The 18728-nt window shown below is 37.3% G+C and overlaps 2 protein-coding genes across 2 annotated transcripts in view; one reads left to right on the plus strand and one right to left on the minus strand.

The window, feature by feature from the left end:
• tektl1 (tektin like 1) lies at positions 1–4694 on the plus strand. Its single transcript, XM_060888133.1, has 8 exons — positions 1–353; positions 739–1011; positions 1797–1901; positions 1984–2140; positions 2300–2466; positions 3285–3380; positions 3529–3642; positions 3894–4694. Exons 1-8 carry the CDS (start codon positions 93–95, stop codon positions 4077–4079), a joined length of 1359 nt encoding a protein of 452 aa, XP_060744116.1. The 5' UTR covers positions 1–92; the 3' UTR covers positions 4080–4694.
• niban1b (niban apoptosis regulator 1b) overlaps positions 4682–18728 on the minus strand; it is a 24574-nt gene continuing 10527 nt past the window's right edge. Inside the window, exons 2-14 of the mRNA XM_060888132.1 lie at positions 17180–17310; positions 16606–16734; positions 16225–16339; positions 15771–15935; positions 13437–13552; positions 11120–11224; positions 9597–9759; positions 9105–9292; positions 8296–8442; positions 7941–8051; positions 7721–7828; positions 6678–6789; positions 4682–6231 (exon numbers count right to left, since the gene is read on the minus strand). Coding sequence (XP_060744115.1) covers positions 5180–6231; positions 6678–6789; positions 7721–7828; positions 7941–8051; positions 8296–8442; positions 9105–9292; positions 9597–9759; positions 11120–11224; positions 13437–13552; positions 15771–15935; positions 16225–16339; positions 16606–16734; positions 17180–17310 — 2642 coding nt within the window. The 3' untranslated portion in view covers positions 4682–5179. The remainder of the gene's footprint in view (positions 6232–6677; positions 6790–7720; positions 7829–7940; positions 8052–8295; positions 8443–9104; positions 9293–9596; positions 9760–11119; positions 11225–13436; positions 13553–15770; positions 15936–16224; positions 16340–16605; positions 16735–17179; positions 17311–18728) is intronic.

Genomic DNA, 18728 nt, shown 5'->3' on the forward strand with positions numbered 1-18728 from the left:
TCTTCTCTTAGGGCAACAGAGTCATTTTTACTTACCTTCGTACGCCTAAACATGCAGAATCTGATCTGAGTTAGTCTATCGTTTTAACCGTGATGAAAGGTGTCGTTAGATCAGCTCCGTGTACCGCGGTCAGGCTCGGAGTTCAGGGTCGGTGGGATGAGACGTTGCGCTCCATACGGCGCGCCGAGCACTTGGTGCTCCAGTCCCATGTGCACACGCTGGATTCCGCCACGCGCTTTCGGACACCACCGTTTTTATCCAAGCTCCCGGATTTAACGCTTTTGGCTCACAGTGTGATCCTAAATCACCGTGACGATGGTATTAAAACCAGACCTAAATCCTCCGGCATTATGGTAAGCATAACAGTCTGCGTATATGCGCTTTGTACTTAGATTATTAATGACTGTATCCTATCTGTTGCTATGCGCAATACACCGTATCCATGAAAATCACCACTGCTGGACAGATCTTATTTGGGTAAAGTGTCTAAAAAGTGTACATGTTTAAATATACACTTGTGCAGAATATTTGCAGGCTACGTACCAGCACAGACATGATGTGATTGGAGATATATGAGTCTTTTACCATTGATAAATGATTAAATGGGAGGCTGACACAGATAGGCTACACTCAGTAATTGTATAACTAAGAACAGTGTGTGTACCTACAACCTGTAACTAGAGACAGCTAATGAGGGGCAACTGAGTATAACAAACATCTTTGTACTTTTCACTGAAGTTGCATTCATTGGGCATGAGCGGCCCGTTCCCATCACCTGCACTGCGCGAACAAAGTGCAGGCCTCAGCACAGCAGTGGCTGCTGAATACACCCGTGCTGTACGGCAAGTGGAAGGGTGTTTACGAAGACAGGCAGGGAGGATCACTGAGGAAGCCACTAGACTGGATCATCAGAAAGAGAAACTGGAGAAACTTTTGCGAAGTGTCAGGACGGCATTGCGCATCAACCAGAACACGACAGACGAGCGCGCACGAAGACCAGCCACTGAGACAGTGAGTGAGGAGGGATCAGGTTTAGCTCTTACAGAGTCTGGTATGTTTTGTCCACTTGTTTTCACAGCATGAGGAAATATGACTGACACATGGTAACCACAAGAACTTAACCTATAAAAGAAATCTCATTTTCTAACCACTTTATGTACCCCACCTAAAACTCTCAAAACATTTTATTCTTTTTTTATAGACAAGACATGATGCTGTTAATTTTTTTTGAATCAGTGATCAAAGTAAGTATAAGTTAAATGCTCATTGCATCACAGTGTTTAAACAGTGTGCTTTCCTGTTTAAAAGCAGTTTCAGTAGATCTACTCAGATTTCTACCTTCTGCATCTAGAGAGTCATGGCCAAAAGCATGCACAAAAGGTATTTGGGAAACTGAACACTAAGAGTTTGAGGATAAGGCAGGACAAAATGTAATGATTATAAAGCAAGACATTTCTTATGCAGTTAAAATAATCTGTGATACAAATTGAATATAAAATGTATCATTTTCAGAAGGGATTATAGATTAATTAAATCACATAAAATTATATATTTTTTATATTTTTCAGAGGATCTGGCTATTTTCCTAATTACGACAGTACTTCCAGTTGAAGCAGAGCTTAATTTCCTGGCAGATGCAGACACATCTAATGTTTTTATACCAAATTCAGCTTTCCCTCACAGGCACTCGATGCCCCTAAAATCACTAACTGCTGCTTTAAGGACTTTGTCTTAAAGTTGCTGTGTCAATATGTGCAAGGTTCGAGATAAAAATGTTTCCTTGTTTTTCTCTGAAGGAAAAAGATGGAGCTGATCATCTGCTCTGCCATGAGAAAAAATGCCTAAGTGAGCAGAAGCAGAAACTGGAGATTCTGCTGAGAGATACTTTAAATCAGCTGCAGGTAAAAACAAGACTATAAAAGGATGTTACAAGGAAAAAGGCATGTATTTCTAATGTGGCCTTTGCATCTCTGTGCCTTTAAGTCTTTAGCTCAGAGCAGCAGAAGGCTACTGGACTGTGCCTTGGAAAGGTCCAGGGTAACTGAGCTGCTTCCTCAACATGGATCACCATCAGCAGCTGGGAATCTCTCATTTTCTCCTCTCTCTCTGAAACCTGACCCCTCTGGTCCATTTACACCAGGTACTGACATCAGCACTTTTATGAAATACACTGTCTATTAAATTGAGATGCTATTTTCTTTCACATCAGTAAAAATGTAATCTGTAAAAGTAAGGTGAGATTTTGTTTAATACGTGTTTGCGTCATCTCCCAAGTCATCTCCCAAATTTACACACACAGAGTGTAAAGAGGCAATGGATTCATCCGCAACTGTGCTGCAGATGTCTCAGCAGCTCAACAAGAGCATTGAACAGGTCATGTGCGACGCCATCATTAAACAGACAACTTTACATCGCACAGTCAATGAGGGCCTTTTAAAGAAAATCGCAGAAACCCAGAATCTACAGGTGAGATGAAAATCAATGCTAAAATGACTTTTTCCCCACAATTGTGTTTTTGTTTCCCCACAAAAGTTTGGACATAAATATTTTATAACATGTAGGACCAATTTGGATTTAAAAATAGTAGTGTTCACATTGAATTATGTGAGGTTCTGAACAGTGAATTAAGACTTTACTACCTTGCAAAAAACATGGTACTGTATACTCAACTGTATTGTGTAAGAATCTATTAGCTAGTATGTGATTTGAGACACAACTAATGTTTTCATAGCAACTGCAATTCACCACAAAGGCAGCAGAGGGCTCTAGAAATTAAAACTCCACATAGCTGAATATATTTTTCTGTACTGTATATTGTAATTTCCAAGCAACTACTGGCCTTTAGACTTTCACACTTGTGTCTATAATCTGCATGCTCATACCCTTCCGCTATCCCACACAGCTAGCCATTTTGCTAACTTCTACTAGTCTACTAGTTACATACACAAGCAGTATTTCATTCTCTAATATTTAATTATCTGCAGTATTTTTTCATCTCAATTTATATTACACTAACAAAACCTATCAAAGGTACTGTTTCAATCAGAGCTTTATCGTGTTCATTATAGTTTAAGTTTCCTAGCTAATCTTGTGTATTAGCATCTTAATAGTCAATGCTGTGGCTCATATTCTGCAACAACACAAACTGACTTTATACCTAACACTAAATGTTTTTTAATCTGTGGTAACAATTTAAATATGATTTCCTCTTGACCCACTAGAAATGTACCCACAATTGCACATATTATTTAATACTTCAGACTGGCTAAATCCTTCTTTCTTAGCAACGTCTAATGCTGAGCTCAGCAGCCACTAGACAGGCCATCTACCGTAAACAGAGACAGATGCAGTGTGCCAGCTACAGCCATGGCAGAGCTTTGGTATGTTTTTTTTTTATAAAGTTCTTTATATCAGGGAAATCTCACCACTTGCTGTAAATTGTTAGACATGTTGTAATACTAGACTAGTTAACCAAGTATTTATGAGACAAATAATCAGATTTAATGCACTCTGTCTTTTTTGCTGTAGGGTCCAGTTTCCTCTGATGATTTCTTCTGCAGAGAGAGAAACAATAGGCCTGTTGTGCAGGTGTATGATAGACACCCAAATTTTGTGTTGCCTGAGTCCAGACTTCTGACACAGGTAGTGTAATCAATATGATATCATATCAACAGTCACCAGTCACATATCTGCACATGATTCTAATTCACTTATGATCTATAGCTATTAATTCCAGACCAACCACAGTATCTTTAATGCTTAAAAGTGGTTTGGATATCGCTGAATGATTAACAGACATGTAGGAATATATAAATGTTTGTACTTGATTTTTGTCACTTAGTTTTTTGACACTCTATGATCTTGAAAATGTACTATATTGTGTCTGGCTTTAGGGAAGTGTTGCACTGAAACAACATTTGGATTGTGGAGAGAAAGCCATAGAAGAGCTGCAGGTTGCACATTTGCAGCTGGAGGATGACTCGTGTGCAAAACAAGTGGCAGCGAGTGTGGACTCCGCTATAATCCGGCTTCGAAGAAGAAGTATTCCTCGCATGTTTGTCCAGTCAGCAAGCACATAAAATTATAATCTATGGCAGCACTATCAAACTCATATGTACATCTTTGAGGCCAGTATTAAACAGTGCTGAGCATGTGAGTATATTATGAATGTATTGAAATTAGTTTTAAACAGATTAGAACAGATTAACTTACTCAAATTTACCTCTTTATCAGTAATAATGTTACTAATTGCATTGATGATGATTGACAGACATCTTTATACAGAGTGACTTACATTTATAAGACTTAGGGTTAAGGGCCTTGCTCAGGTGCCTAGGAGTGGAAGCTTGGTGGACCTGGGATTTGAACTCACAACCTCCCAATCAGTAGGCTAACTCCTTAACCACTCAGCTACCACTATACTTATCATGGATACTGTCAGTGATTTTACTGTGTTTCTTGTCATTACCGATCTGATTAGTGTCTGTGTGAAGTTCCAGTGTATGTTGCCTACAAGGGTTTCCTTCCACCTCCTAAAAACACGCCAGTAGGTGGAATGGCTACGATAAATTTGCTGTGCATTCAGATTAATCACTATTAACCTCTATTAACCATTGCATTTAATACTTAGTTATTTTAAAAAGTCACACCTACATTTTGAATGAATTAAGGCTTACCTTGCTAGGTAGAAAATAGCAGTTTATTGCAGTTATAAACCAGTCCAATATATATGAGACGTATTGTACTTAAACATTCACCTAGACGAGGTTACACACTCAGTGGCACTTGGAACTCACTGATGTACCATGTAAAACACTGTTCCTTCATTAGAGATTTTATTTTAAAGTAATCAAGTAACCTGTAATACTAAATAATACACAAGCATTTGCAAATAAAATTGATATGTTCAAAAGAGAATATGTGTGTCATACAAAGTGCCATGCTAACTAAACTAATTCAAAACAATATTTTTTAAAATTATATAAACTTCTGATATCCTTTTGTTCTTGGAATGTCAGTTTACAACAATGTGATAAGATTTAATTACAGTATTTAAAGAAAAGCAATTTAAGTCTAAACTGTAACTGAGTTCCATGCAATCGCAGTACGATTTTGTTTAGCTGTTTGTAAAAGCTCATGATCAGTAAGTCCTCTAGGTGATAATTCATTAAATGGGCCTCTACTGAGTTCCCCTACTATCTGGACAGGGATTCACAATGTCCTCCACCTCAATGATTTCCACCACCAGATCTCGGATTGCCTTCACGCAGTCTAGTGGCTCATCTGCTTCTTGATCCTCAGTGATAGAGTCTCGTTGTGGATCTGCAGTGCCTTCAGGCTCTATCTTTTCAGACTGTGCAGGCATGTCACTTCCTGCTGAAAGATCAGGAATAATAGCGAGTCCGTTTGTGTCGGTAGTGCTGGAGCTCTCCATCATGCTCTCTGCTGCCGTCTCACTGATAGCAATGTCATCTTTCAGGGGAGATGAATCACAGGAAAGTGTTTCGGTCTGAGTGTAATCTGTGTCTTTAGTCTGGGAAACTGAAGGATTTTCAGCATTTATTGTATAAGGCTGGACTGTTCCGCTGTGTGGCTCTTCAGGGGGTGCAGACTCAACATCACAGATCTCAGAATGAGACTTATTTGCAGTGTCAACCTCTGTCTCTTCTAAAGCACAGACACTCTGATTTTCTTTCATGGATGCTGGAGGAATAGGACTTTCTGTGTTCACCTCAACTGGTACGTTAACAGAAATCGGCTCAGGTTCTGACACAATAATTACAGGAGAAATCAAAGTCGATGTCATAGCTTGGCTCTGAGCTTTAGCATCAACAGAAATCTCACATATTGGCTCAGAGGAATCAGACACAGATATTGAAGGGATCTTCGATAGATCTGTGGACACTGCAGAAACACAAGATGGGATACTGGGTACTGATGAAAGTTCACTGGCTTTAGATGGTTGGGCATCATTTGTTTGAGATGATTCATCTGCAAGATCTTGTTTCTTCTTCTCTGGTTGCTTCTCTGTACTGCCATTTTCCACCAATACAGAACTGGAAATTTGCTCAGGTTTTTGTGCCAAAACTGCAGACTGCACTTTAGCTGGACTGGAGGGGGCTGAGCGAGGCGGAGTGCGGCTGTCTGTCAGACTGCTCTGACTAAGACATTGCAACTCGGTGCTATCTACAAACAAGTTGTGCTTCTTCAGAGTGGCTGCTTCTTTCACCACTGCATGGAATAAAAGATACGGTAAGATTGGCAAAGAGGACATTCTTATGAAATAAGCTAGAAAACGAAGAGTTTAGTATTTTTCACCAAGAGAGCATGACAATTACACTCTCCTTGGACTTGAACATTCTACGATTCAGACTCATAATCTCCAGATGTAGTAATTTGCACCACCCAGGAGCTCAAGTATCAGGATACACTCACAATCCAGTTTAAGGAAAACCTGCTCATTCGTGTTGTCGATTATTTGGCATCAACACAACGCATAAAATCATGCAGATCCAGTTTAAAATCTTATAGAAATTTTCACATCAATCATCAAAATGGGAAAAATATGTGATCTCTAAATAACTGTATGACTGTGCAACTATACAGATGTTCCTAATAAAGAGGAAAGCGAGTGTCTTTTTAATGTTAGCCTCTAACGAGAATTATACATTATATACCTTTGTTCACTTCATTAATCAGGGCGTTCATCATGATATCCTCATAGACGTTCTCCACTTGGATGAAGTTTGTGTAATCAGCGAAGATGTACTGCTCATAATTCTGCAGCTCCTACAGGAAAACAACATGGGAAATCTCATTCAGTATAGACAAAGACAAAAATCAGTAATGAGGAAAAAGCCAGGCCTAACATGTCAGACATGGCTGTGACCATCCTTACTAATTGATAACTAATAGCTTTTTAACAGTGTTATTTAACAATCTGAAGTAATTTATAATCAAAGCCAATAGGTAAGTATATGAGGTTGATTATTATAAGTGAGAATAATAAAAATAGCAATACACTGTACACAAAAAAAAAAAAATATCAGTAATGAGATTTTAGTATCAACTAAATCTAATTTGTAAACGTGAAACAGATGGACAGCGATGGATCTTTATCTGCTTGTTATATAATATCATTTTGTGTCAATACTAAACCTTGTCATATGAGTTTTTAATGATTTTGGTCATCTGTTTTTAGTCTTTAATTCACTAATTTCGTTGATTCTTTAATATGAATTAAGGAATTGTTTAGTTTGTTTATCAGGAATGAATGTTGGCTCATCTATGTTTATGAATTAGGCTCCACTTCTATCTGACCTCAGTAAGGTTGGCTTTGTCAAACATCTGCATTGTAAAGAAATGAGCAGTGGTTAATGCAGTCAAATTTTAAAACTCATTTCAAGTCCATGTTTAAAAGATCATGCTCTGTTTTTTTGTCCATTCAAGTAGATAGGAGCTGGATCTTGTACATGATTGAAAATTGAAACTGCCCAGGAGAGTTGCCAAAAGAACAGACTTTAACACATGCCAACAAATCTATAACAAATCTATTTTCTATCTAATTTTATTTCAACAGTAATCGCTGTTTATCAGATTCAGGTTTGCTTTCATAGGCTTTTCATTTTTTATACTACGTTCCCAGGGACATGAGATGATATATTATGTCTCACATTTTGCTGTAGTGTGTGTGTGTGTGTGTGTGTGTGCCAGTAATTACAGTTTTACAGCTGGGTGCCAGGTTTCTCCTGATGGCTGGCAGTGTGATGTCCACCAGAGCTTCCTGGAAAATCCTCTTCCTCACTGTGCTGCTATCATAGTCATATTGCTGAAAATGATAAATAGGACTTTAATCTGATATTCACAAGCTAATAGTTATTATATAACCCTATTATAGACTAGTTTAGGGAAAACTGAAAATTAAGATACTGTATGGTCACCTTAAGCACGCGGAGCTTGGCTTTTTCCATGAATGTGGCCAGTTTCTCAGGTTCATCCCTCATGGCTGCCTGAAGCAGCAACTCAAATGTGTACACAGCATTTTCCATCAGCTAAAATAAGAAAAGCACCCATAACACAAGCATGCTTAGAACAGCTGACACAGGTTCTTAGCTTTTAAAGACATATTATGGCAATAAAGTATTTAAATGCTAACCATAACTGATTATTTGTAGAATATTCTTGTGCTACTAAGACAGAGTTAAAAACCACAAAGACAGGCATTGTAGTGAATCAGTGAGAGTGAATGTTCTGCAAATGATGATCCCTAGAACAGAGCTGTACTGTAAGGCCTACCTGCTGCATATGGCTCTGTGTCTTGTGCACCACCAACGTGGAGTTGGAGAACCTGAAGCGGCTTCGCAACTCTTGCAGCTGTTCCTTAAGTACAGTGACATGCTGATAACAGTCCTCCATGTGGGCATGAGACACCTCCTCTAAAGCCTTGTGATACAGAGACCAACATTCACCATCACATAGCAACAATAATTCACCAACAAACACTGACATTTTCTGTGAAAAAATATTCACAATCACCAACATACCTGATCAAACATTTTGAATCAAAAAACAACATTCATAAACACTCAGATCACTCGCAAAAATTAATATTTTTTAAATTCATTTGTTGTGGATTTTTAAAACCTATATAGCTTTTTTTTTTACTTACAAAGTATCTCCTATAACCCTCTATAAACCTGTTTTTGGTAGAACATAATGTACTACTGAAGATGTTGGGGGCAGCAACATCAATACTTTCCATCAAACACCAACATTCAGTAAGCAACATCCTCATTTTCTTTCACAGAGTAATATCTACCATAATACACATTCAAATACCAACATTCATCAACTAGAGATGTACCATACACACATTTTTTCCATAATGAATCTTATAATGAATCATCTTATACCCAGTCTAGGAATAACTAAACTAACAAGTATTAGATGCTGTGATGTGGTACAATGTCTATAGTAATTGGTCACAGTGAATAAGGGGGATTAGTAAAAGTTGCCCACATTCAAATGCTTGATGAGAAATGGACAAAGATTGTGATTTTATTATGACAAATATCAACTCATTCAACTCTTTTCCTGAGTCTCACTTTAGTAAGTTCTTCATAAGTTCCTCCCGGCTGAAAGTCTTTGCTGATTCGGTTCAGCTCCGCCTCCAAACGCTGCCTCACGGCCTGAAAGCCTGAACTCACCGGACCCATCAGTTCCTCCAGAATGGAGGCCAGATATGGAGATACACTCTCAGAGCAGAACTTCATCACTGGCTCTGAAACAAGGCCTGAGAAACACGCAAATACAGTATAAATACCCCAACACGGACAAAACTCTCTATGGCTTTCAAAGCATGTCCGATTGGTAGTGCTGTTCCATATAACGAGTCACGGACACACCTGCATTTACGTGGAACTAAATAGGTATTATATATCTGATATTTAATTTCAGAATGTATTAGTATCTTGGCAATCAGGACTTTTGCAAAATAAAAAATGCATTCTATGTAATTACATTTCCTCCAAATTAGGGCTGAGGATCTCAAGGTATTTCATGAATTATGATGCATTTAATAATCTATCATTTTTCACCTTGTAGTTTGGACTTCAGGAAATTGCTGGAGTTGATGATCTGGTCCATGTCAGAACGAATGAGGGTTTCTTGCTGTTTGGCGATCTCCCTGCATTCCTCCTTCAGTCTCTGCAGTCCCTCTCTCAGCTGCTCCTGCACCAGCTCATACGTCACCTGCACCGTCTGGAAAAGGTAAGTAAGCAAGTTTATCCACAATTTTATTCTTTTGTTTATTTATTAAGTACATTTAAACCAAAGTGATGTATATAAAGTCATGTTACGTTCACTTCAAATTGACACATAATTTCTTTTGACTTTACACTTATAAATAGGAATAAAAAAGATTTATTAATATGTATAAACAAAGATATGTTTAAATATTTCTATTCCATCATCTCTGTATAAACCTCATGCAAAACCCCTTGGCTAAAAAAAAAGATGCACAGAAATCAGAACTCTTTTGGGACAATATATTCTGGACAGCAATATATTGGGACATATAACAGGAGAATTTCTTCTTATCTTATCGACCAAGAAACTGTGTCAGGGGAGAAAGATGGATGTTTCAACAACTAAACAAACCCAACCATACAGCCAAAATAACTCTAGAAGACCTTTTATCTCCTGATGATTTATCTCTATCTCACTAAAAAAATTATGATTCATGGTGACGTCCATCAGAGGGACGCTCGTAAATTTTGGGAATTGAAGATGATTTAGCAATGAAATGGGACAAAACTGAACCGCAAAGCTGACAAAACTATATGTTTGTCTACTTATGGCAATTGTTTCAATTTTGCTTAACCATATACATCCTTATTAGTTCATGTTTGTAAATAGTCAAAAGACGTGTAAATTATTGAATTATTTAATTATGTGTACATTTTAGCTTGATATTATCCTAAGTCTGTAACCTAGTGAACCAATATTAATGTATTCATTGACAGAGACTTAAGAGCATATTTGTATACCGCTCTGGATAAATTTGAAGTGGATATAACAAAAAAACAATTTAAACCCACAATACAACAAACATAAAAGAAACCATAAAGACACACAGTAGACACAAGCATCCAAAACAAGAATAACCAACCAATACACTCATGACCTGAATCTATATCCCACTCCCTCACATAAATAATAGATAGTAATATTATACAGATACAGATAATAATATTATAATAAACCTCTTGTTTTGAGTAGTTTGAGGAAAACACTGATTAATCCAATTTACAGTAAGCAGATGAGAAAAACAAACAAAAAATATTACTGAGGGATATGTGGGAAGGAGTATGGCTGATAACTGTATTCACACAAGTCTGCCTGGCAGAAGCGTCATCATCTCTTACAGAAAATAAGATTAGTTTAGGATCCTGTTTGTGGGATATGACTTTACTTGTTTTCTGATGAAATTTCAGTGGTGCACTTCATTCAGCTGAAGTAAAAAGTGATTGAGAATATTGTGTATGAAAATGTGTGTCATGCTGCTGCTGATTAAAGACTTTCTGCAGCTTGTCATGGCTGTCTATATGAAGCAACTCACCGTGAACCATACTTTCTTTCTTTCAGCCTTCTTCCCCTTCAGCCTGGGCAATAGCTCTGTCTGCAAAGATGGCAAAAGTTCCTCCATCACCAGGTTGGCCAACACCTGCTCCAACACACACATACATACAGTCAGTTTGCGGAACTCAACAAAAATTGTGTCAGTTCTAAAAATAAATCCTTACCCAATACCCTTTAAGTAATGATTCTTGAAGGGTTTTACTCTGAACATGGACACTTTTAATTGCACATGTTTGCAGTCTGTGTGAAAAAGACTATTCCTAACTCTGAGAACCTTCACCTATGTACACACAAGACCAGTTTGCCTAACAGTCAGACCAGACATAACAATTACCTTGTCATATTGTACGTCACAAAATTGCATATATTTTGTATATGCATATATAATTTGTATATGCATATATAAGTGTATATAAAGCCGAACTAACAGCTAAACACAACAAGCAGTCAGCAAATGAACAGACCTCATTAACAAATCTATAGATATAAGAAATGATGCAGTTAACGACCCGAGACAAAGCATCTTACATACATTTTAAAAACAAGGAAATTGGTTATATAAATACAAATAAATAATTTGTCCTCATGATTATCTTCACTTGAAAAGGTGACAATTTAGTTTTTTTTAATATAAACACATACTCTTCAAATTTTATAATATTGATTATGAATACACTATAATATTAATTACACTATAATACTGATTATGGTTCTTTAATTCTCAAATGCATCTGACTTTTATCCTGATCCAAACTGTACACATGGGGACACTACTGCACTACATTGATCAATTTCTATAAACATCAGGTATTAATAAACTACAATAGAGAAGAGAAATGACAAATATTTCAATATTTAAATCTTGAATGCAAACTTGTGCTGTACATAACTTAGGATCTCTAGACCAAGCTTTTGCATTTTTTTTTTTTTTTTGAAAAAGTAAAATTCCAGTCACATATATGATGTAAAATCTATTTTCTGCTCATCACCTGCTTTACATAACAAGTCGATATGTTTTTTGTGAGATAAAGATAAACTACAGGGACAAAGATTCTGTATCCAACACCGAAAAGGAAAGCGGAGGTGTTTCCTTCACAGCTACTGGACTTCCTGTGGTTCAGCCTGCAGTATTTCAATCCCCAATATGGTATGAGATAACATTGGATATGAAGGATAATAATAGCACTATTATTATGGTCCAAATCTCTCAATGCACTATTATGTTCCAAATCAGAAGATGATGAAATATTCAGATGATCTTTTCGACAGAGCACAAAAATATCTTATGATCCTTCACACATCCCAAGAGAAATACGTTGAATAAATAAATCAATGAAAGTAAATATGAAAGTCAATATGCGTCTATGTAGATGGATTTGTAATGCATACTCAGTTGCTCTGCTAGTCTAAAACGTGTACAGTTGTTATTCCAGGGCGTCTCAAGAGAATTAATGATTAGCGATAACCACAGTTAGTGATGAACTAAATTAAATTTCAGAACCATTTTATTTTTTACCAAATATTACTCAATGTATTAGGAATGTTTGGTTAAAGAACCATACATTCAACACCACATCTCAGACAGAGAGGAAAATGCAGATGATAGATTCGTAGCTACTTGAATTCCCATTAGCAAATTCTCTGTAATTTACCGAGAAGTAAGCACTTTATGTACATAACTGATCGTTCATATTCTATATTCATATTTAATACTCATTCTGTCTATATTGTATCTCATCGTCTGCAATGTCTTGTATAGTTTGTATAGTATAGTGATATTTATGTCTGTACTTTTGAGAGTCACAAACAGCTGGAACCAAATTCCTTGTGTGCGTCAACATACTTGGCCAATAAACCTGATTCTGATTCAGATGGTTATAAGGCTAAAGGGCAAGACCATTAACCACTGTGACGGTAGAATTATTCTTGTATTTTTTAGCTTTAAAACCAAAAGTAAACTTTGCAGAGGCAAAAAGAAAACTTTTCCCTTGTGGTCATGGCAGTTAAACGAAGCTGTGACTCAGATACGCCTGTCTGACAGCTGAGGACACCGCCTCTCTCTCCACACACACAGACACACACACACACACACCTTCCTCTATTTACAGACACACACCCTTTCTACAGAGACACCCATCTCTCTCCCCACACTCCAGAGACACCCATCTCTCCAGATCCACAAATTTCAATTTACACACACCACCTCTGTGCACAGTTATGATGTGCTGTAGTGTTTTGCAGTTTTTTTTAGGTCAATATTATTAATAATAGACTAAAAACTTGATAAAGATGCTCACTTGACATTCTGTGCCCACTAACATCTCCCATGATTCATAATGTCCTTTCTCCTGTCTGTAGAAATGAATGGCCTTAAGGAAGGCTTGGACTTCACATGTCGTCTTCTTCAGAGTGTCTGAATGTAGACAGAGGAGGAAACAGATATTAATGATTCATCAGTCTGAAATGCTGGATTGGTATTGTGTATCAGAAAAAATGTGACCCATTTGCCTGTGCAAACCACCGATGTGTTTTCATACATGGCATATGTGTGGTAATGTGTAACACATATCCTGCACATGGATGAACTAAAAAAGTATTTTTCTGTTTAAGAGGCCAAACTTCATATTGTATATGTTTTTTAAAATAATATTGAAATAATATAGTCAAAAGTGTATGGTCATCAGACCGTTACACCCATATGTGCTTTTTAAACAACTCATTCTAGATTTAATCTCCCTTTGCTGTTAGAATAACCTCTAGGCTTTCCGCTAGATTTTGGAATGTGGCTGTGGGGATTTTTGCATGAGATCAGGCGCTGATGTTGGCTGAGGAGGCTTGGGTGCAGTCAGCATTCCAGCTCATCCCAAAGGTGTACAGTAGGGTTGAGGTCAAGGCTCTGTGCAGGACACTCATGTTCTTCTACACCAAATAATGAAGCTCTTTTTGTGCATCTGGGACACTGTCAAGCTGGATCAGGCTTGGGCCCTTTAGTTCCAGTAAAGGGAAATCTTAACGCTACAGACAACTGCATGCTTTGGCATATGGGTCTGATAGTCTGGAGTCTGAACATTTGGCCATGTAGTGCACATTAAATAGAACTAAAAGAAGGATATTCATTACATTGTCTTAAATCATACCAGTGAAATCTTGATAAATATGGCAACAGACACATAAGCTTTCTGGGAAATAATACATATAAACTATTTCTTTATTGTTAGTTAAAAGAAATAATTACAAAAGGTCATTACAGCAAAACCTTTTAAACCTTTGGCAAAATGTCAGTATCAGTTTTCAGCTGACTCAGATCTCTGGTTTCTGGCACAGGTGCAACTCTAATAAAAATGTATATATTTTATATTTATATAAATTTGTTCACATGACGAACTTGTGAGAAACTTCTCCCTTGTGGTCAGTACGATACCAAAAGCAAGACAAAGGGAAGGATAAACTGATGAAACTGAAAAAACGCTTTAATTAGAAACTGGGTTAAGAAATAGCTCTTCCAACATGCAATGCTCATCACTTACACAACAAGTGCTAGTAACCTGGATAAGGAATTTCTTAAATTATTATTTCTATAAGTGATGCACAAGCACCTTGCTTCAATTCAGTGGTGATAAGTTACACCTGGCTTCTGATCAGTCAGTTAATCATCATCATGTATAATGTGTAATTTTGTGTATCCTTTGACAGGATCGGTCACTTTCCATGAATTGACAGCATGTGTTATTTAAGTAATATGAAACACACACAGCGGGTATTAAAGCAGCAGGTGTTGAAGCAGCACAACAGCAGCACAATCCACGCCTGTTGCTACAGAATGTGTAACCATGCTCTGCAGAGGAGAGAAAACCGCTAAAACCACTGAATGTCAAGTCATCGAGACCGTCTTTCCTCCAGCGCAGGAAGAGCAGCTTCTGTACATGTGATATTATTAGTGTTACCAAGGCCACCACAAAAAAACAACAGCATCGACCTTACAGTTTTAAGGAGGCAAGACGTCTTTAAGCTCTTTCTCCTCCTACTCTATTTATCTGTCTACTGACAAAAATGTTTTTAAATGTTTTTTCACACTGAACATTTTAAAGGCCCCCACGTGAGGAGAAAGTGAAGAACCATTTAAGGTTGTTAGAAGGAAAATATTTCCTATCTATCTATCTATCTATCTATCTATCTATCTATCTATCTATCTATCTATCTATCTATCTATATAAATTATAGTAGCTTTATTTGTGTGAACGAGTGCGATTAAGGTGCATGTGTCTGACTGTGATTATGTGTGTGATTGAATGTAATGTTGGTGAATGTGTTTGTGTCTGTTAGTCAGACAGCTGAGTGAAATTGGTTTAAGGTGTTAGAAGTAGTATTTTATAGAAGTAGAAGGATGTCTGCTGGTCTGCAGTACTGAATTTACTCTGTGTGTGTGTAGGTGTGTATGAGAGAGACAGATAGCTCTCAATGAGTGTGTGAGATGTGCCATATGTTTTCTGGTAACATCTTAACCAACAAGGAGATGTTGAAAGGGTGATACATGCCATACGTAATACAGCCTCTGTTGTTGAGTGTCAGGTGCTTCCCCATTCAGATTCTAAACAGTGGCCTGTCTCTACTACATACCTCACAGCACTCACCGTGGTTTTGATGGCGGATGCAGTCAGAGAGAATAGAGACAAAGCGAATCTGTTTGTCCTCCTCTTTGAAACTGAAGTAGGCATCTCTCCTATATGGGAGTTTCAGGAAGACAGGAAACGGACCTGGAATGGTCACCATGGGTGTAGCGACCTCCTCTTTCGAGCCTAAAGGGTAAGGAGTAGGGTAAAAGGAGAGGGTGTCAAAGATCTGTTTGTTTTGGGTGGCTTGTTTGTGGGTTTTTTTTTTGTGGAAAGAAATTTGAAAATCATCACTGTTATACACAGTTCACACAGCCGGGCAAATCTAGTTTATTTTTAAATACTGTTCCAAGTGAGCAAATCTGATTTGTGTGTCTACATTTTTCTCTTGCTTGAATGCCAAAAATACTTGCATTAAGACAAACATTTGAGTCCCAATAAGGCTTAAGACATCTGAAACAACAGAACAACTCACTGTTCAGGTCAGGGAAAGCCTTGTCCACTAGAGCACAATATTTCTCCTCCGAGGTCAGCACCGTACCCCCTGTGAGCTGAAGTGTTTGACGTGCAGGAGTTCCTTTTGCAAAAGCCTGCATATTATAAAACATTCATAAACAGTGCACTATGAACGATCGCAACAATCAAATAATACTTTAAAGATTTGCTTGCATGTAAACACAAACATATTTCCAAATAATTATGAAGGTACATCATGCTATAGTGAAGGTACATCATGAAAGTACATCATGCTATACTTGCATATATACTGCTATGACTGTAAATTGTTTGGATGTCCTATAATTTTTAGTGATTCATTTTTCTAATAATAAGTTGCATTATTGGGTTGTTGTGGTACCTCCTGGCTGTCATGAAGCTCCACACTGTAGTCTGCCCTCACCGTCGCAAACCTCTCCTTCCATTTCTTACTGTCATCAAAGTACAGAATGCTGTCCTTATACACCAAATCAGAGGCCTGTTGTGGCTCCTTCACACACACACACACACACACACACACACACACACACACACACACACAGTTTAATAATATACAATGATAACTGTGTAAAGGTGTAAATGTTGCTCCTTGCTACAACTGTACAATACCCTGTAGCTTGGAAATTGTTAGCTGTTAACTAACCTTCAAAAGAATATATTTGAGTCTATATTTGCATTCTTTAGTTTATTTAACAGTAGCCAAAACCTGCCAAATTATACACTATATATCCAAAGGTTTAAGGAGACCTGACCCTCAAACCCACATGTTGGCATTCCACACCCAAACTATTGCCACAGTGTTGTATATTGTTTGTGTGCTGTAGCATTGCAGTATCCATTCACTGGAACTAAAGAGCCCACACTGGTTTCAGCATGACAACACCCCTGTAAAAGACTCATTATTGTAATTGGGTTGGTTGTAATGGGTAAAGTACCTTCTGTTTAAGGAGCTGTGTGTGAACTGTCTGCTGCTGCTCCACTTCATCCTGTAGCTGTGAGAAAAATGCCACACAATACTGCCTCTTATAGTGAGGGCTGAAGTTGTTCAGCTCAGCCTCACTCCGTCCTGCACACACAAACAAACACACACATATAGGTTTAATATATACAAGTTGTATATTCATTCCACATACACAGTGGCAATTGAAAAATGGACCACAAAATGCAGATATAATGAAAAAAGGTGTGCCGCCTTTCCCAGCTTAGTAGAAGTTACGAGAGTAGCTGCTGTTAGAGTTGTTTTTCCGTTATTAATATATTAATTTAACATTTTTAAATTATTAATTTTAATAATTGATTACGAAGGATAAACTCTGAAACTAAACATACTGTAGGTTTTATAAATGAAATATCTTTATTTTGTAATAGAGGTGTACAAATATTGTACAAATGCACTGCTATTGGAATGACTTCAGTAGTGAATCTTTAAAAAAATATCTAAAAACAATCCTAAAACAAATGAGAGACTAAGAATGTTGCTATAACTTGGTCATTAATGTGTTTTTAATCATGGACATTATGTAAATTTGTTTATTGTATATTATGGCTGCAACATTTAAGTGGTATACCCCATTTTGTATGATCTTGTGTCTTAAAAATCCATTAAATCCACACAGTCTGGTCTGGATTTTTTTTAGATGTTGCATTTGTTAGAGGAAAAACAGATCTACAGTCAGAGCCAACTCTATGATGCATTATGGAGAAATTTGAACTGAAACTTAACGCTTCACTGCTCTGCCAAAATAACATGGCACAATGATGCAGAGTCTGCATTTCCTCCTATTTCCACTCTCGAGTCCAATGACTTTCTCCATTTTGTATAAATCTCCTTATTTTCAGAGAAAAACTGCCTGAGAGAGAAAGAGAATAATGTGTTTTCCTCCATTCATTATGATAAGTGAGATAATAGGTTTTCCTGTCTCTCTGGTTTTGATGTCTAAATCATCAACATTTAATTTAATGAAGCCATGCGCTCACATTGTATTTTCTACACTACACTAATTGCCTATGTTATGGTTCATGACATTACATTTATATGTATTTTTAATATTATGGAGTAAAATTGTCTTTAAGGTCCTTTAATTTTGCAAAGGAATATATCCAACTCCAGAGGAAACTGAGGAAACAGGGAAGAGATGGGACACATGAAAGAGTCTTTGTATAATGATTAAATTAAATGTGTGCCTGATTCCTGTTATCCAATCAGCCTGCTCTTCATCTTGTGCTGATAAATGAATTAAGAGGCAGAGGGATGAGATAACGGTTTCCTGTGAGATTCCTAACTGGCAGATTGTGTGCTTTTCCTCTTTAAGGCGCATAGCAGGCACGCACACACACGCACGCATGCGCACACACACACACACACACACACACACACAAATGATGCCCTTATAAAATCCACTCAATCAATCCACTTTAGTGTTTATTATAACTCCCAACTTCAGTGACAATTCCGATACTCTCCAACTCATCCATTACAAAATC

Source organism: Tachysurus vachellii, chromosome 15, assembly GCF_030014155.1.
Source record: "Tachysurus vachellii isolate PV-2020 chromosome 15, HZAU_Pvac_v1, whole genome shotgun sequence".
In the NCBI taxonomy this organism is placed as follows: domain Eukaryota; kingdom Metazoa; phylum Chordata; class Actinopteri; order Siluriformes; family Bagridae; genus Tachysurus; species Tachysurus vachellii.

Coding starts and splice junctions, on each gene's coding strand:
- tektl1 (XM_060888133.1), top strand. CDS start 93: ATGAAAGGTGTCGTTAGATCAGCTCCGTGTACCGCGGTCAGGCTCGGA. Junction 2,141..2,299: donor CTCTGGTCCATTTACACCAG/GTACTGACATCA, acceptor TTACACACACAG/AGTGTAAAGAGGCAATGGAT. Junction 2,467..3,284: donor CAGAAACCCAGAATCTACAG/GTGAGATGAAAA, acceptor CTTCTTTCTTAG/CAACGTCTAATGCTGAGCTC.